The 20,696-nt window shown below is 38.6% G+C and overlaps 1 protein-coding gene across 5 annotated transcripts in view; it reads left to right on the forward strand.

Moving 5' to 3' along the window:
- Positions 1-20,696, forward strand: part of SYTL5 (synaptotagmin like 5) — a 158,613-nt gene that overhangs the window by 88,703 nt on the left and 49,214 nt on the right. For 3 of the 5 annotated variants that reach the window (XM_072137799.1, XM_072137803.1, XM_072137800.1), the window contains exons 4-11: positions 622-737; positions 4,569-4,668; positions 7,706-7,822; positions 9,776-9,889; positions 12,353-12,493; positions 14,599-14,749; positions 16,135-16,255; positions 20,376-20,482. In XM_072137799.1, coding sequence (XP_071993900.1) covers positions 622-737; positions 4,569-4,668; positions 7,706-7,822; positions 9,776-9,889; positions 12,353-12,493; positions 14,599-14,749; positions 16,135-16,255; positions 20,376-20,482 — 967 coding nt within the window. The remainder of the gene's footprint in view (positions 1-621; positions 738-4,568; positions 4,669-7,705; positions 7,823-9,775; positions 9,890-12,352; positions 12,494-14,598; positions 14,750-16,134; positions 16,256-20,375; positions 20,483-20,696) is intronic. The other 2 variants (XM_072137801.1, XM_072137804.1) reach the window with 2 other exon arrangements.

The following is a 20,696-nucleotide window of genomic DNA, read 5'->3' on the forward strand; positions in this document are numbered from 1 at the left end:
TAAAGTTATCACAGTCTAGAGAATCTCTTTCAACATTTGAGATCCAAAATTATCTGGATTAAGATCAATGATGATTTAAGTAGCTTGAACGTCCAACTTCTGTATATACTTAACCTTCCTTATTTATAACTACCAGCTACATATCTCCCCCTACTGCTTTCTCTTCCATCCTTTACTATCCTATAATTATGTGAAATTACCTCTTTATTATGGTTACAAGGATGATAAAAGGTTTTTGCTTCTACTTTGTATTTCCATCTATAATAAAGAATTCGAGGTCCTTTGTATATTTCTTTTTGTAATGGCAAATTTTTGTATTCTCTACGTATGTATGCAGTATATTAATTTTGTAAGATATAAAAATATCAGTCTGAAAATGTATACGGTAGTTAATTTTCCTTTATCTTTGTGTCTAGTTTTCTAAATAATGTTTCACAACAGGTTACCGGTACGGTATATATCTCATTATAATTTTATAAAATCATTAAAAATCGGATGTTATGTTGTTGATGCAAACATCTTCTATATCAATATTCCTGTTAAAATAAACATCCAACTACATTTTCGTCAATGTAAGAATTTTCATGTCATAAATATTTTTTTTTTTTAATTTTCTTTTAGCCAGATAAGAATAGCAACAGGTGACTGGTTTTTCGAGGAAAGATCCAGACGCTTCAAAAGCGGCACTGTGCTGGGCAGTGAGGTTGTCAGGAAGTCTATCATGAGAAGGGCTACAGGTATTTCCATGTGTTATCTTACATGTGATTCGTAAATAGGAAACTCTGTAATCTTAGTCTGTATCAGTCTATAAACTGCTTGTTTCATCAAGAACCTTGTAAAAAACCTAGAAACGTAGATTTTTGATAGCACTACAAATAATTACTGTGATGTTGCTGTCTATAGAAAATGCAATGAGAAGCTTACAAGTCTCTTTAAACTGCTGGAAAGCATTTAGTAGCTATCTTTTTCTCCATAGATTAACAAAATGTTCTTTCAAATTGATATTTCTTGCAAATTTTCCTATGATGTATCAGTCCAGGTGTAGCCCTAATCTAGTACACTCTGCATGCCCTCATTTCTAGTTTGTAGACAGGGCATGACATGATAAACATCATCCACTGGAGATACGCACATACAAGCGGTTGGTTATACAGTTTAGTAATTTACATTTCTTCAAACAAGGGGTAAAAAAGAGTGTCCTGGCGTGCACAGTGACTGTATGTCGCTGTATTTCCAAAAAATCAGACTTTCAAAATTTAGTTATCACAGGCCCCCATGAAAGAAAGTTCTCAAATTTGAATTCTCTGGTGATGTTTACACTATAAAGCTCATTTTTAACCCCCTTACTTTACAATTTTACTCAATTTTATTGCCGTTTTAGTTCCTATAACTAAATTTACAGAGTGTGAGCGGGGACTCTCTAAGCAGACACTTTATGATCCCTCTAGTGCTGTGAGTGTGCTGGCAATGTGCTTAGATCATCGAGACACAGGTTTATCTACACTTTTATTTAGCTTCTGAACTTTCTACTAGTATCTGACACAGAGATGAAAGATGACGAGATCCATGAGATGCATATAACACACAATGACACACTTCAAACCTGCTACATTTGAGCTATAACAAACACTGTCAGCCCTGCTACATCTGAGCTATAACACACAGAGCCCCCCCCCTAGATAAAGACCTTACCTGTAGCTTGTAGGACTGATAGAGACATGTTGGATATCTGTGAAATGCTGTATTTTCGTTAATACTATTGAATTAGAGAATGTGTTATCTTGTAATCTGACTTTGCACTAGAAAGAACATGCAGCCTGCTTGCACATGTACTTATTATGTGTCTGCACCAGATTTGTGCTGCGGCTGCACTGCGTCCGACAAGACAGTGCAGGGGGCGCCAGATTCATGAATGCCATGGAGCACAATTCCTGAATCTGGCACACTCTGCACACTCCATAGTGCCATTTGCACTGTTTTTTGATAAATGTGGGCCTATATCTCCACCTCCCCCATTCACATTAGCAATGAGTTTGTCCAAGCATGTTTGTATTCTTAAAGGATGGAAGTGAAAAAGTTGCTGCCATACACTTTTAGAGATCGTTTATGTTTTGGGAGAGCATTGGATTTAGAATACTAGTAAGAAAATAAAAAAGATTCCCAGCACTTGCTACATGTTCTTTGAAACCTTCATAATTTTATTGATATACAGACCTATGGAGGATTTTTTATTTTCAATCTTTTCTTTTGCAACTTTTTTTTGCACTCTTTTCCACATGATTTATCGCAGGTGTTATTTTCTTTTTCAACGTCACTTTTCCCTGGCATGATTTTGTGCCTTTATGCATTGGTTTTTTTTCATATGATTAAACCAGGAAAACAACAAGAGGCCAGTAAATACATCTAACACAAACTGATGGGAAAATCTAAGGCCAAATAAATGACCATGCAAGTTTTAAACAATATTACCAAAGGAATGATAAATAACTTGCAATAGGTATTTGGGTAACAAGAGTGAAGATATAAAGTTGTGCGCCAATCAGTGTGTACTATATGTTTCCAAAACCACCATCTTTGTGGGCACACGGTTAGCGTTATGGGGAAAATGGTAAAGCCAGGTTAAAAACAAGACATTTACGAGACCTTTTTACCAAAAAAGTTGGGGAGGCCACATTATGCTTCACAGCTAGGACAAGACTCTTGCAATGGCTCTTGAAATCTAAAAATAGCACGGTGGCTTAGTGGTTAGCATTACAGCCTTGCATCACTGGGAACGTGGGTTCAAGTCCCAGGGTCAACATCTGCGAAGAGTTTGTATGTTCTCTCCGTGTTTGTGTGGGTTTTCTCCCGCACTCCAAAACATACTGGTGGGTTGATTAGATTGGGGGCAGGGACTGATTTGGCAAGCTCTGTGCAGCGCTACGTAATCTGTGTGTGCTATATAAATAAAGGAATTATTAAATAATCTTCATTTTACAACTCCGTCAACTTGAATTGCTTTTGCACTACAAATTGTAACAAAAAGAGTCACAGAGTCACAGTTGCTGAATCAGCTATAGTCACAGTAGAACATTGGGGAAACATAGACACCAATAAACATAGGGGAAAAAGTCACAGAAAAAAGGCTTAAAGGGCACCTACCACCACGATTCTATCTATTAGGTAGATCGGGTGGTAGGTGGATGTAAGGGACATGAGGAGAGCTCTTTTTAGTGCTAATCCTCACGTCCCCGCTAACTTTTAATAAACTTTATTCCCCTAATATGTAAATTTACTTATGCGCCTACTGGGGCGTGGAGTAGCCGGGCACGAGGCTACACAGCGCGGCTACTCCACGCCCCAGTAGCCACGTTACTCCTCCTACCCTGTGTGTTCGGCGCGCAGCTCCTCGTAGCTGCATGCCCTCGCCCGACATGCTGGCATGCGCAGAACGTAGGTCCGCGGCTGAGCAGCCACAGCTCCGAGGCCGGAGCTACTGCACATGTGCAGAACTCCGGCTTGTCGGATGCTGCGCGCCGCACACATAGGGTAGGAGGAGTAACGTGGCTACTGGGGCGTGGAGTAGCCGCGCTGTGTAGCCTCGTTCCCGGCTACTCCACGCCCCACTAGCCGCATAAGTAAATTTACATATTAGGGGAATAAAGTTTATTAAAAGTTAGCGGGACGTGAGGATTAGCTCTAAAAAGAGCTCTCCTCACGTCCCTTACATCCATCTACCACTCGATCTACCTTTATAGGTAGAATCGTGGTGGTAGGTTCCCTTTAAGAAGAAATTATAAACCTTCCCCTAAATTAGTGAGTACAATGGAAGCAAACATTATTGACTTCATTGACTTTTCATATAAGATGGGCATTTAGGTCATGTGACCTTTATCAGTTGTCCCCTACAACAGAAAGTTAGTGCTGTTAGTAGGTGATAACACATGTCATTTTTCAATAATGCAGAATTAAATCTATACTTTTATCTATACAATTGGTATAAAACTACCTATATTACTAGCAGTGCAAACTTTTAGTTATCAGCACCCATTGCTAAAGTTAACATGTCTGGAAGCTCTGACTAATATGGAAAATTGCTAAGGTTTGCTGTCATGAGTCTTAATAATATATGTCTGTATATGAAAAAAATTGTCATTTTTAAAGAATATTTAGCAGGTACAGTACTGTTAATGTGTATGTGTAAGCACTCTCATAACACTGGAGCTCCTTCTACATCATTTGGAAATTCACCTTATACAAGTGTATGGAAACAAAATATCAAAACTTATGTAATATGTCTTATTTGTCTATTATAGATGTGCTACTAGTTATTTTCGCTAATAATTACAAGCCAGACCAAGGAAAGCTGTCAGATGACCTCCAAGTGTCTCTTCACAGTAAAAGAATCTGATTAGTGAATCACAGTTTTATATTACAAAAGGCCGGAGGCGGTTGTTGCTCTCAAAGCTTTGGCATAAGAGTTAGTACATTATTTGCCAAGGCATTGACATTTAGCTTCAAACTCTTTGGAGGATTATTGGAAAATACTGTAGATGGCCACAAACAGAAGTGTTTTTATTATTCTACAGTGCAAGCTAGAAAAGTGGAAGACACTGAACTACCCAGTATTGATATCAAAGAGAACACCACAGTGCCTGCACCTGGAGAGGGTGATAGCTCTGGAAAGCAGTAAGTAATCCATATTAGAAGGTAATGTATAAAATTGCACAGAGCATTGCACTAATAGGGGAACTTCAGCAGAAAATTTCATTAGGGGTGCTTCAGGTCATTTTATTACTAGGGGGGCTGCAGGGTATTTTAATACTAAGGGGGATGCAGGGAATTTAATTACTAATTTAATTCCTGGGGGAGGGCTGCAGGTCTTACACTACTATAATAGCCCCAGCACATGTCCACTCAGTATATAGATAGCCCAAGTACGTGCCCACTCAGTCCTCAGTCAGCTCCCCCCAGTCCACAGTCGGCCACCCCTAGTTCACAACAGATGCCCCCTTTGAGGAAATGTCCGCTGCAGATGCCTCCTTTTAATGATATGTCTACCCAAGATGTCCCTTATTTATATAAATCCGCCCCCATATCATTACAATAATGTTCACAGCAGGGCCCTCTTGAAAAAAAATCAATATTCCTCTTCGGCTTCTTCTCCCCAGCCCTGTGGCTCCTTCTTCTCGCAGCAACATCTTCTTTTCTTCCGGCCCGGCACATCGCTATGAAGTGGCAGTGTCTCATCATATTGTCAGTGCCTGCCCAACATATATATTATGACGTCACGCGGCTGCATAAGCGCTGCATCATAGTGAAGAGGCGAAGAGGGAGCTGATGGGCAGGGATTTATTTTTTTCAGACGGATAGGGACCGGGTATGGGGGGTTAGTGGGTACTGTGAGTCCCCAAGATGGCAGCCCTGCTTATACCTATTGCCTGTAGTAATCAATCAAAGCTTAGATCAATAACCTGTGGCAAAATAGCAACCAATCATGGCTCAGTGTTTTACTGCCACAGCAGCAGCAGACAATGGCTAATAAGTGTATTTTGCAAAGTGCGCAAGTGAAATTTTTTGTTCAAAACCTGGTCTATGAAGTTCCCTAAGCCACAGAGAATGGCTGTGCAAAGTTTGGTGATTGTAAATGCGATGGTGCAGGTTCCTTTAGCAGTCATACACACACATACACTAAGCTTTATACATTAGATATGCAAATTACCAGCATAGGCTACTTGGGGGTGGAGTAGCCTCCCCGGGCTGTGGGAGCAAAGGCTACTCCATGCCCCAGTAACCTTTGTTGTCCCACCTCCAAGCACGTCCTATTTGTGCTGCTGATACAGTTTGTACTTGCGCACCAGCTGCCTTCCTCAGACCTTTGTGCATGCGCAGTAGCTCCTTCTCCAGAGCTGGTGGCATGCATGTGCACTACTTTTCTCATTGAATCTCGCCTGTCTTTATTTTTGAAGTAATGTTAGAATCACTAAAGTACGCTGGTTTAAAAATCATACTAATATCGATGTTTTCAAGGCAGTCAATCCATACACATTGGGGAACATGTATCTTATATCTTTTTCTTTGCTGTATAAATAAGACTTTTAGTAGGGTCCTTTTCTCCTTTTCTCTTTTTTTTGCAAATGACTCAAATTTACATGGAAATGAGGGGGGTTATATACAGGAGTGGACACTACTGTAAATTTTGCATTTGAGGCTGTGACCTGCATTTTTAAGCACTCTGGTCACACTCCAGGGCGATGACGACGTATGAGGCTGCGGTCACTTGTGGCATTTGTGATGTGTTTTTATATGCATCAAAGAAATGCATCAGTTTTACATGTTACCATCCATTTGGTTGGTTTGAAAGCGTTTCTCTTCATTGTTGGAAGTGAAGGGAAACATGTTAACATTTTCACAGCTGATTACACTTCCAGCAATGAAGAAAAAACACTTTCTCATCAGCCAAATGCATGGGAACATGTAAAACACATGCATTTCTGCAATGTGTTTAAAAACACATCTCAAAAGCATCATATGAACGCATATAACCAATACATTTCAATAAAATTTGAATACAAAAATTTTAAATAGAAAACAAAGTAATAGCTCAAACTTACAATGTCCAGCAGGTTTATGTGCAAAATTGTAAACATTTAAAGCATGTGAAATAATCCCAAATTGCATGTTAAAAAAATTGTACAAAAAACGTTTGAGGTAAAACTTTACATATAAACACATATAATCAAGATAGACATATTACAAACATGGGTTGAGAATGGACTGTGAAAACAGAAGATTGTTGTATGTTATGAACGGATTGAATATATAAATTTGAGGATAAAATACCAAAACAAATATGAATTATTTACAGTATTTTAGATGAGAGTACCTTTTAAATTATTTATGGTAGTTACAGGGTATACATTCCTACCTGCTTAAACATAGGAACAGACTAAGCATTTAGATCTAGAAATTCAACAGGGCTGATATATATATTTTCCCAATCAACCAAATAGAAAAACATGTTTAGTAAAATGTGTTCACAATGAAGTTCTATATAGAAGGAGCTAATTTTTAGAGTTATTCCAGAGAGCAAAGGGTACTGACTGTACATATGGGTGGGACACCCCTTCCAAAGGGAAGTTATTAATAAACTCATTTGAAAGCCACCTCAATTTCTTGAGGAAATTGTAAAATATTGACATTAGATACCACACACAATATAAGCTTCTAGACCTATGTGAGCATGGTAATATTTCTTCTGAAATTAAAGTCAATGGGACATACATGACCTCACAACTTGGCAGATGAGAAATATATGTGAAACATAAGAAAATCCTATACACATGGCCTTAATAAGACTGAACTCTCCTGCTTTTATCTATAGCAGCTACTCCCTTTTCTATAGATCTAGTTTATTCCAGCTATAGACATCCAACTGATGTGTGTATAAAACTTACTGCAGCTCTATAAGAGCAATGTAAAAGCCATAAATATATTTATTTATATATGCCATGGCAGAAGGAGGTTTAACAGGTTAGGTGAGTATAGATTTTTTTCCATATTAAATAATCTCCTAAACAATCCCATGAATGAACCTTCCATAGTTTTCATGCTTGTGTTATGTGCAGACATATTATATTCTGTGTTACTCCTGCACCAATTCTGCTTCTTCTACTAAATCTGCCAACCTTCGTTTTTTGTTTGCTCACAAACTCATTCTTTCCAGTACTCCTGACAGAAAAACGAGTCAGCATCCGGGAAAAGGCGAGGATGGTAGAAGCATACGTTCCAACTATGATGCACAGAGCCTGCGAAGCACAAGATCCCAGCCGCGTGCCAATGGGTGAGATGAAATAAAATGGAGTAGACGTTTAGTAAATGCCAATTTCTTAAAACTACGAGGGAATTATCAGTCTGCCCATATTATACACCAAAAATAATAGTGTAGTTTAAAATAATCATTATTCTGGTGTTATTTTGCAGAAAGAATTTCTAATATTTCTAATACAATGCCATCCCAATTTTTTATCACTTTATTAGACTGGTTAAAGGAATTCTTCATATTATAATGGTCCCCGCAAGTCCTGGAGACTGTGAATGTTTTCCATGACAGACTGGGGCAAATTTCACTGAATAGTCACAAAAAAGTTGTAAACTTGATGCAAAAAGTTCCTATGTTTTTATTCTGCATCACCAGGGACTGGAGAGGATCTGCACATAAAATTTTATAATCTGGATTTAAAGGAAACCTACCACTTCTGAAGGTAGGTATGAGATGCAAACACCGGGCACCAGCTCAGGGTGAGCTGGTGCCGGTGCTTAGTCTCGTTAGTGTTAAAACCGCGGTATCGCGATTTTAACACTTTTTAAACTTTATAGTAGAAACTGCTTCGGCGCTGCGCGCGACCGTGGCGCCTGCGGCATTTCCAATGTAGGCGCGCGCACGATCGTGCGCACGCAGCGCCGAAGCAGCTTCTGCTATAAAGTTTAAAAAGTGTTAAAACCGCGATACCGCGGTTTTAACACTAACGAGACTAAGCACCGGCACCAGCTCACCCTGAGCTGGTGCCCGGTGTTTGCATCTCATACCTACCTTCAGAAGTGGTAGGTTTCCTTTAATAGAGCTGTGTAACAAATCTGGATTTACATGATAGATTTGGAGAAAGTTGACTTAAGTCAAAAGTGGAATGAGTGGGCAAAAAAGCACAAATTTTGAGACAAGTTTGAAGACAGCAAACCAACATAACTGTGGTAGTGCCTGGTACTGCAATTCTTCATAGTTCACATGTAGTAATGCTGTTACCCCATTCAGTATGCAATCCACTGATAAAAGGGGAATTCTATAAGATGCACACCAAAAACCTCTTTACAAACGAATTTGTGTGTGTACAAATGTACTCTCAAGAGCATACAGATCATTTTAGTTTAGTTTGTTTCTTTCCCTTTCTATGATGTACATGCACTGTATGTGATATACCTTACATTGCACATGACACTTTAAATCACAATTATAGGAGAATTTGGCAAGAAATGTGGTTAGACAAGAACACAAAGGAAGGACATATTAGGAACTAAAGAGAAGACTGCTTTATTAATTATAGAGTAGTGTGGCAGTGATGCTAATGATAGCGGACGAGAGGGTAGCTGTCATTTCTGATGTTTGTTCTACAATCAGCACAAGAGGTTATGTAGAAGAAAAAAGAAATGGCACTCACCACCTTGAGATCTTCCCTAGGCATTTATTTTTATATACTCACAAAAGCATGGCAACATGCCATTCAAGCAAAAGGGACAGTAGGACAAAAAGTGCAGGACAACACAAAAAACTTAAACGACAGCCGTTTTGCGCTGGAACACGCTTCATCTGGTACGTTCCAGCGCAAAATGTTTATATAAAAATAAACGCCTAAGGAAGATCTCAAGGTGGTGAGTGCCATTTCTTTTTTCTTCTACACGCCTGTGAATACTAATTCTGCTGCAATAAGGAATAGAGCACCACAGCAACCTGAAAGAAACACTATAATCTGCATTATTCCCATTTGTCACAGTTTTGATATATACTACTTAGAGATATAGGCTTAACCTGTCTGGATCTGAAGCAGTAGCCAGTAGCAGTAGCACAAGAGGTTATCTTCTCATGTCTGACAGGTATCCATACGTTCCTGAAATTCAGAATGCATAATTTATATGCAAAGGCTTATTTTATATGCATTGTAAACCTAATGGGTGTTTCCGCCTGCTATTGTTAGGAATATACAGTGTGAAAAGCCACGCATTGATTCCTGTTTATTTGTAGTCTTGACAGAAGACTTGGAAAGCAGACAAGAAGTGGAGAAGATGCAATCAGCATTCATTCAAACTACGATGCACAGAGCTTGAGAAGCATCTCATCGATCCCACGCTCTGAAAGGTGAAGAATTTAGTAATCCCCATTGTTAGTCAATACTTCTTGATCATTTGTTACAGTTCTCTGATGTTCGAAATAGGAAAAGAAACACAATGACAGAGTACTTAATGGTCTGCTTTATATGGATTAGATGTCACTGAAGTACGATTTTAATGTTTAATCCAGGTGGAACTGTGTGTAATGTGCCAAAACTAAAATGTGGGCAGGGTTGAACAAGGTGGCCTCTGGTAGCACATGTCTTTTTTTATAAAATAGCCTTGGGTCAATGTCAGCTGTTTCTGAATGCAAAGTATTTCAGGTGCACACTGAAGCAACCAATCAAAATCCTGCCTTTTGTTTTTCTAAATCTAAGATTCAGACAATTAGTTTCTTTTTGTTTCAGTGGAATGATCTTCTGGGATGCATTCATTACAACTTATTAAAGGACTTTTCTGGTTTTGTCCGGATATTGTAAAATATTGGGCAGATATTATCAAGGAACTTGGGAAGTGCTGTGACATGCAGATCCCACCGAATTTTTTGACCTGTGTTTTGGGTATCTGGGAGGGGTATGAGGGAGAGGGGAGGGGGAGTTACGTGGTCAGGAAATTATTATTTTTAGCAAGGTTCTGCATTATTAAAAAATGGACCTCCCCAGACCCTCCCTCGGTTTCGTTATGGAAACGTATTACCAACAAAACAATTATTTCTGAAGGTTTAGTGAAAAAGAGGCACAGCTTAACGGGGAGACAGAAATATAAACAACAGTGGCATGGGTGGATAGAGCTGTTCTTCTCCCCGGAGGAGAAAATGATCTTGGGTTAGACTGACGCATCAATTCCCATGGTCTTTGTATCCTAGATATGCTATTTCCAAATCGATTTCACCTAGGTTCATCAAGGTGGTTGGGCGGGGGGGGGGGGGGGGAGAGGGGAGCTGAGAGAGAGAATTTTTTTTTTTTTTTTTCCCTTTTTTTTTTTTTTTTCTTCTTCTATTTTTATTTCTTCTTATGAAGTGACGGATTAAGTACATGTACACAATCATCAGGGGGGGGGAGGGCTCTACAAGCAGGGGTGGGATGAAAAAAAAAAAAAAAAAAAAAAAGATGGGATAAGATTTTGAGGCGAAGGGGCATACTGGTTACATGCTTAGCACATACCTTGCTACTGCCATTCTATAACTTACTAGTAGTTGCTAAAACTTCCTGGTCCTGTTTTGCCACAACAGGAAATGAACTCACAGCCGCTCACTTTCTGAGGTTCATCATTGCTGTAACTGATGATTTGCCGAAAGGGGATTTCCTTCTGTGTCATGACATAACCAGGAAATAAAGATCATAAAAAACAGCTACAAATCTTTACCCAACTGCCAATAAAATCTTTAATGAAAAATATAAAGTTCTGATTGGCTGCTGTGACCAGCAAGTGTCGATTTTATGATGGACATATGATTTGTGATGCAGAAAATAGTTACATATACTAGTCATATAACCTTAGCTCTCAATAGCCAAAATTATTTTATACCTAATTGTATCTATGAGGGTCTTCCATGGGGCGCCGGGTCCTCACTGCTAAGCCTTCCTGCTCCTCTGGGCTGTTTGATCATTAAGTGCAAACCCAGTTATAATGATGTAACATGGCTCTTTTAATATTTAAATGCCCATAGATCAGATCTAAGCTCAATTAAAGGGATAGTGCAATAATAAGATACAGTGGCATGGCAGGGATAAATGCAATACAAGATCCAGAAAAAGAAAAAAGGAAAAAAAGCCCCTTATGTAAGGTGCTACAAGAGAAATTTCAATTGTAAACTTGTGATTACCAGACCCCAGCGGCCCATTTTTGTTTTTATTATTCTTCCTTGTGTCAAACCCTCTCTTTTCTCCCCTATAATGTTTTTGTAATTAAGAAATGTTTTTGAATAATAACAAATTGTATATGTAGAAATGTTTCTCTAATAATAAAAAAACGCTTTGGGTCTAGAACTCGGTAGCCATTTATTGGTGTAATTTTTGGTGCGGTCTTGGGACAGTAATTTTTTGAGTGACCTAGGAGATATATTATTGGAAAGAATATTTTTTGGATTAACTAATTGTATCTATGTATATATTTTTATAGTCATCAGACCACTATTTATATATTAATAGTTCCCAATCCTCTGCTTCCCAAAATAATAAAATTCTGGCCACTTGCAGCCCCCACTAGGGGATTACTTCCTGGAGATGGATTTATATAGCTCCAATTTAATTTGATAATAAATCTGTCTTCAGTGAAACTCACATGTACCACCTGGTGGCCGCTCATAACTTACACATCCCACTTGGCAGATCTCATTATTTTGGCATTAATTGGCAAGCAAATGTCTGTAGGGTGACCAATTGCTTCTCATATCATCCAGATGTGCCAGATCATATTTGTGATTTATTTTATTCTTAATTTTTATTATTCCTGATTTTTCATTTTTTTATTCTTAATATTCCTGATTTAGACAAGATATTTATAATCTCCCAGAAGCTTCACAAGCAGAGTTTCTACACAATGGTCAGGATGGTGTTGATGAAATCAGTCAAGCGAGCTTTAAAATCGACTCCCGCTCGGAATCAAAGCGAAGCTCACCTATTTCTGTTCGGTAAGGTTTCCGTTGATTAAATCTTACTGTCAGTTCAGTTTTTTTTCTGAGAGATAAATGTTGTGCTATAACACTTTGCTTACGCTAAGGCCTCAGGCACACATAAACATATAATACTGTATGAGGTTCCATATAACAGCCTCAAGCTATGGACATTTTCCACTGCATGACTGTGGCACAAAAATCTCCCAAAATAGGTTATGCTATATTTATCTGAATTGTAGCCCTTGCGTTGCATCCGACATTAAAAATATATAGAATAAAATGACATGTTGTAGATTTGAAATCTTCAATGCAAGTCACTTTGCACTAAGACCGTGTAAGCTCAGCCGTGTGTGTCCAGACTTAATCTGGTATGTAGTATCCAATGAAGTATGCTTCAACTTTTCATGTAAAATCATGTATGGTGGTGGTAACAGCAGCATTGAAACGCTGGCAACCTAAAGTCATAGGGGTTGTACGAGACTAGGTAAACATGCCTGCTTCCTTCCAAAACTAGGACCACTTTTGTCTATAGGCTGTTGTTGTTCTATTGCAGGTAAAGTGGCTAATCTCTAAAATATGCATTTTTTTAGACTTGATAGAACCAATTTTTATGTTGATTTTAGTAAACATTTTGGCCCATATTTATCAAAAGCAGTGCACTATGTGCAGTTTGCCTTTTGAGTGTCCAGAATACTGGTCCATGGTCTTCAATTATCTGGCACACCGGCACTGCTCGGAGGACTGTGCACCTTTTTTTTTTTTTTTTTTAGGTGCACCTTTAATATATTGGGGCCCCTTTACTTTCCGTCCGACAGAGTTCAACGAAAGTGCATTGTCTGACGATAATTAACAGCAGATTTTAGGTAGAAAAGATCAAGAGATTTTGGTTATGGTCTGGACCTATAAATGGTTTAGTGGGTTTACTCAAATTACATTTCTGCAACCAAGAGGTCTTTAGACCAAATAAAGAAAAATGAATAAAAATTAACTTTTATTTCTTTCATGTAATAAAATCAGAGCTATGTCTGTGTTGTCAATTATTGGGGATATATGTGCAAACCGAAAAGATTTAAAAGTTTCCGTGGTGGGAGTGGGTTTTTAATTTTGGAACACCATAGAAGGAAACACTGGGGTCGATGCTGGAGGTGTATGTGTGTAACAACGCTTGTGCCTCTATTGGAAAAGAGAGTTATCTCTCCAAAGCCAGCTGTGGATTCTAAAGGGCTGGTGTGGAGCTCATAGAGTGTCACAGCGGTCACTTATACCTATGAAAAAAACCACTAGTTTAGTAGTGAGTTTCACCTGTCCACTAGTTGCCAGCAGTCACACATGCTCTATTTGTACCTCCAGAGAGGTTTTTTCAGAGTCTGCATCCACACTTGTGCCCCTAATTGTAGATGTAGCTATCTCATGCCCTGCTACTTTTGCTGCCTATATAGAATATAGGAAAATTTGTCTTTATAGTTTATATCTGTTTGAATCCCTGTGTTCTCTATTATTGAATAAGATATCCTGGTGCTATATGTCGCTGCAGTCTGACATATGCCTAGTCTGGATAGTCCCACTCCTTATCACCACTGTTTAAAACATAAGCCGCTCAATCAGTCCCCCCCGACATATTTCGCCATATTCCTGGCGTCCTCAGGGGGTATCAGGGCTGAACTGATACTTTAAAATTTTTTTGGTTTGCACATATATCCCCAATAATTGACAACACAGACATAGCTCTGATTTTATTACATGAAAGAAATAAAAGTTAATTTTTATTAATTTTTCTTTATTTTGTCTGACGATAATGCACTGTTTCGCGATTCACTAAGATTGTGTGCCCGATATGAATGTGTCGCTTCCTCGCTCAGGTCCGACGGAGTTCACCTTTTAAGTGGTGCATGTAAGTGAGTTGTTTTATTTAATGTGTCAAATAGTCCACCTAAATACTACCAGACCCCTTTAGGTGCACATTTTTCTGTTCTGTCGACATAAAAATGGCGCAAAAACTTCTTAATTACATGTGCAAGCTCCAAAGATGTTCTTTTCAGTGCAGCCAGTTTAATATATCCGGGCCTTTGTTTGTGTGAAATTTGCCAGTATACCTTACATATATATTTTTCCCATTTCAGTGAAAGTATCCATTCCTTAGACCCTAATGGCAGCATCAATTCACAAACGGCAATGCAAAGCAACACTTCAAGGACCAGCACAAGCACTGTAGTGCATCGCAGTTCTCCCACACCGAGTAAGCGAAGCGTGACCTCCAATTATAGCCACACGGTGAGTGTTGTGTTCTGTCAGACCAGATAAATATCTGTCAGACTTCTCTTCATTACTGTCATACTGACATGAGCTGTATTTTTATCCAAAAGGATTCTCCTCTTTAGATATTCCCTTCTAATATGCCACATAAGGGCTTATGCATTATTTAGCAGTCCCTGCACACTTACCTTATCCTCCCTTTATCCACTGGTGAAAGGGTCATGGTCTATTTTTATGTTCATGAATGTTTATCTTTAGCATCTCATTGTAGGTTCCAATTCTGTTTTGATACTTGTTTGTAGTTAGGTTTTAAGCTCTCCCTATTGATGTTTGCAGCCAGAAGTGGACACAAAATATTAGCAAGGGTGTACACCTTTTTTTTACATTGGCAAAACAGTGTATGCAGCCTACCAAGTGTCAATGGACAACAAGTTACCATATATGTGCAATGTTCAAAGCCAAATGACACAGAAAATTGCACAAATCTATGTATACTTATAGCATGTGTGCTTTATTCATTTAATAGTTAGGATTCACTAAATTTATTTAAGGGTTTAAAAATAATAATAATAACTCCGTCTTTTTTTACAAAAATAGCCCAGCTGGTTGCCTAGCAACATTTGAGAATAAACGGACTGCGTATGGATGTCATTCGTGTGCCATTCCTTTTTTTCATGGACCCATTGTCCTCTATGGAGGTCCGTGGTCTGCATGTGAGAAAAAATTAAAAATTAGTGCATGCTGCCAGTGGTGTACCTAGGAGTGGAAGGGCCCTCCTTCCCACTTGAAAATTATACATATTTGTATATTCACACATGCAAGTTACAATCACACATTTGTAAACTTATGCACATATGCTCATATAGAGCATATACGCACACATACAGTGACATTTACAAACACACAGCATATATACACACATACAGTATTTGCAATAACGAAATATACACACACACACACAACATATACACATCACAGATGCAGCATATATACATCACATATATGTTACATACATATTATGATGTACAAAGTGCAGCATAATATGGATATAATGATGCATATCCTCCACTCTTTAGGGTGTCAGTTCGGATGCTGGGGCCCCCTGACACTGTGGACCCCATAGCTGTTGCTATGGCTGCTACCACTGTAGTTACGTCCCTACATGCTGCTATTTCTTTGTCTGCACATCCGTAAAAAAAAACTGATGTGAGAACAGACCCATAGTAATAATTGGGTCAATATGACATCCTCAAAAAAAAAATATGGCGTACGGACCTCATAAACTCCAGTCTGAATGAGCCCAAATTTGGTGTATGAATTTCGAAACACTGTATAAGGTAAAAAGGAAATGAGTTCTAAAAGAAAGATGCCTTTACTTATATTCGGATTTGTATTATTTTTAGCAGTCAGTAGGAAGTGCAATGAAATCAAGTTCTAGTATACCAGAAGACATAGGAAATAGACATAGAAGACGTGGTTCCGGCACTCCCTCCTTGGCTTTATCACGGGTATCTATAGCATCAGGTATGTATGCTATACAAGATTTTTATAAAGTATATGTATACTATAAGCTAAGACTCATTAGTGTGATGGAACTTTCTGAAACGTTTGCGTGTTCAGTGGTTGATATTCCCACATAAATCTTTATCCCACCACCAAAAATATATTTAAATATATAAAACAAATAGTAATCCCTATCACTTTTGGCTTTTCTACCACAGTGTCTGCACAACTTGTCAATGTTAAAAAAAAAAATAATAATCATTTTACAGTAAGATACCGTATATTCTCGAGTATAAGCCGAGGCCTCTAATTTTACCACAAAAATCTGGTAAAACCTATATTTTTTTTAACTCGAGTATAAGCCGAGTTTGGGTTTTCAACCCTTTTTTTGTGCTGAAAAACTAGGCTTATACTAGAGTGTATATGGTATGTGATCATTGCTCCAGAACATTGTATTGGATTTTTCATGTTAAAGGTCCTTATGATTATCCTTAGGGTGGATCATCAATATCAGATCAATGGAGCCCTGACAAACGGCATTCCCAGTTTTGATCAGCTGTTAGGCTCCAATTTACAGGGATGGGAACAGAGTGTCAGTGATTCTGTCATGTGGCCGCAGCCTTAAATAGGTTGAATATATTCATATAAATAACAAAAACATTAGTTATACTTACATTTCACATTTGCTTGAATTCCCTCTGTTAAACATTGGAAAAAGTTGGTTCTGCCCTGTCTCCTGTTGACTGACACAAGTTTCTGTGGACAGAAGGGTTTACAGTATTTGTTTACACAGCTCAACCCTGTGTACAGCAGATTTGTGACTTGTAAATATCATTTCTTTCTATAACAGGTGTGGACTACCACTCCTTATCAATGATGTAAATTGAATGATAGCCAATTCTATAAACCATGTGACTTCAGTTGGTTAAATCAGTTTAAATTGTAACTACGGCTTTTGATGTTTTATTTACTCAGGTTCAAAGTTCTGTGTTATACCATATTACATGTTAGTACATGTTGGAGCTCCATTTCTTCCATTACAGAGATCCAAACCACCTAGATTTAGCATATTATCTGTCATCTTCACCAAGGCAAAGAAGCTCTTTACTGCTTTCTTACTATATCAACAAAAATAAATATTTCATTTTCAAAATTGGAAGTAGATCTTCATTTTACATGAAGGTTTGATTAGTTCCACTATGTAACTCTGTCTGTAACCTCCTTCCTGAGGCATAATGCTCCGATTTGGAAATCCCACCAGGCCAGCTCATACATCTGCTGAAATATCTGTGCTGTTGTCTCCATCTAGTTCAAAACTGGGGATATCTGCATAAATAAAAAACCTACATATTGGGGGGCATTTATTATTGGCTTTGTGGCAGTTTTTAGACAGCTTTTTTTATTGTTAATGCTGCACCATGTACGCCATATTTATTATATGTCGGTGCTTCTGTACAGGGCCGGTTTTAAACAATTTTAAACAATTTTCTGAATAGTCCTATTCAATAAGGGGCTCCCTTTAGCACAATAATAACACTTTGTAGTTTACAAACAGTAGTATGGTAAAGCAATCTGTAATATGGGACTATAGGCGAATTTTATAGGAGATAGACAGATGTAAGGGAGATTGATGATAATTATTTATTTGTATAGTGCCTACGAAGATAAATATGAACATGCTATAGATATATAGCTAGATGATAGATTTATAGATGCATTAATATAAAGTAGATTATCTAATTAATAAAGCTGAGTGTTTGTGTGTGTGTATGTCCGCTAAAGGAATCTGCACCATCTTGTTTACAATCACCAAATTTTGCATAGTCGCTCTCTGTGACTCAAGGAACATCATAAACTTAATTTTGAATCGAAATTTTCAATCTGCACTTTCCAAAATACACTTAACCACCGTACACAGGAGCTATTGTCTGCTACTGCTGTGACAGATAGAATCTGAGCCATGATTGCTTGCTATTTTGCCACAGGTCATTGATATGAGCTCCGAGCTTTGATACTATAGGAAATGAGTATAACACTGTTCTAGTTGTCCATGGAAACCAATCAGAGCTCTGCTTTAATTTTATAAATAGGTGTGGGGACATTAAATCTTTAAATCTGAGCTCTGATTGCCATGGGCAAAACAAACAGTTCTGCTTTCAGACACATATCATAAATTTCCCCCAGAGAGACAGGCAGGGAGAGTGAGTGAGTGACAAAGAGACAAGCAGAGAGAGTGATTGAAAGAGAGACAGGCAGGGCGAATGAGTGAGTGAGTGAGTGAGTGAGTGAGAGACACAGATAGAGTGAGAGACGGGCAGGCTGAATGAAAGACAGAGAGACAGGAAGGGAGAGTGGGGAGAGACGGTCAGGGAGGGAGAGACAGGCAGGGAGAGTGCGGGAGGGAGAGACAGGCATGGAGAGTGAGAGACAAAGAGACAGGTAGGGAGAGTGAGAGACATGGAGAGTGAATGACAGAGAGACAATCGGGGAGAGTGAGAGACAGAGGGACAGGCAGGGAGAGTGAGAGACAGAGGGACAGGCAGAGAGAGTGGGAGACAGAGCGACAACCTGTCTCTCTGTCTCTCACTCACTCTCTCTGTCTCTTGTGCTTCCTGCCTGTTTCTCTGTCACTCTTTCTCTGCCTGTTATCCACTCACTCTTCCTATAGTAACCAATCATAGCTCAGAACTCATATTAATGAGCTGTGGCAAAATAGCAGACAATGGCTCATGTATATGGTGTTTAATAAGTGTATTTTGGAAAGTGCAGGGTGAATATTTTAATTCAAAACCTGGTCTATGACGTTCCCTGAGTCACTGAGAGCTCCTGTGCAAAAAGTGGTGATTGTGCATAATGTGCAGATTCCTTTAGCGGACTTACCTACACACACCCACACTTACACTCAGCTTTATATATTAGATTAACAATTCATATCTATTCTTGATACCGGGTGCCAATTTAAGATCACAGCAATCAGCGTAATTTCTGCACTATAAATTCTTTGAAAGAAGCATATGAAATGTGACATTAAATTATTACTCTAGCACTATAACCATACTCTACAAGATAAAAATCTGGAGGGCACATCCACACAATATAAAATGATCTAAGGCCACAAGGCTAAATTAACAAAACAAATTCAAGGTTCTTAATTACATTTTGATCAAATTTAATAAGCCCAATAACCCCTTCATGGTGACCTAGTTTTAGTGGGTCTCAACGCTATTGGATGTGGCACAACGTGAAGTTGCTGCAACGCAGCACTGGCAGGGTTCAGGATCCAGCAGCCCCCAGAACCCATACTGTTGGACTGAGTTGCCATGGCTCTGGCGCACAGAAACAGTGGACACCTCTCGGTACTGCACCATGTCTTTAATGTTCACCACTCCATGTTGTCTATAAGTAAAGTCAGATTTGGGAAGTACATGTTAAAGGACACCTGCCACTTAATTTCACTTCTCCAAAACTACATCACTGCATTGTGTAGGGAAACATCACCATCAAAGACATACCTTTACACTGGTGATCAATATGCTCCTCTGTTTTGACTTGGGGCTAGAAATGCTCCGGAAGCATGAAGCCAGAGGACTTCTGCCACATTAACATAAAGATAACACAAAGTTTTAAAACAAAGGAGCTTCTGATCCAATGTAAATGTTTGGCTGCAATATCGAGGTTCACCTTTACAAAGCAGCGATGGAGCTTTGTAGCGGTGAAATTAAGTGGTAGATTACCTTTAATATTTGCAGCAATAATGGCATATCTAGAGAACAGGACCTTATTTGTTGACAATGGAGCTGCTATGGAGAAGAGTTTTACAGTGCCAGATTAAGGTTGATGGGGTGGCCTTGACCCCGCCTTAGTCTTTATCGCAACCATATATATGAAGAAAGACCCACAGGTCCATTAGACTTCAGGCCCCATAGTGTAAATTTGGACGTTGCGGTCATATTGTGGTTCTCACAATTTGTAGTACATCAAGTTTAAACTGTTTGATTATAGAGCATAATGTGACATGTAAAACAGGACAGAAATTTAACAGTTATGTTATTTTCTATAGAGTAGAAATAATTGCAGTAAAGCAAAGTAATAAATAGTACATCTGACCAGGAAAACAATAATTATTGTCCATTGTTTGCAGATCACAGTCGGTCAGAGCTGGACCTCAGCAGACAGTTTGCAGATGGGAATGGGGAAACGGCAAGCATTCGAAGCAAATCTGTCCCAGGAGGATTGAACACTAACTTGGTGAGTTGATTATTGAACTCTTACAAAATGACCATTGTCATGTATGAATGAATCTTCATGGTCATGAATGATCCACTTTACCCAGCTTGGAGAATCGGTGTTCTAATTTAGTAGGTGGTTCCATTTTTAGATCCCAAATTAACATTTGTTATCATCTTGTATTCTAATTGTTAAAATTTGGAAATATGTATAAGTGAAAACAAATAAAGAAATA

This window comes from Engystomops pustulosus, chromosome 2 (assembly GCF_040894005.1).
Source record: "Engystomops pustulosus chromosome 2, aEngPut4.maternal, whole genome shotgun sequence".
NCBI lineage: Eukaryota > Metazoa > Chordata > Amphibia > Anura > Leptodactylidae > Engystomops > Engystomops pustulosus.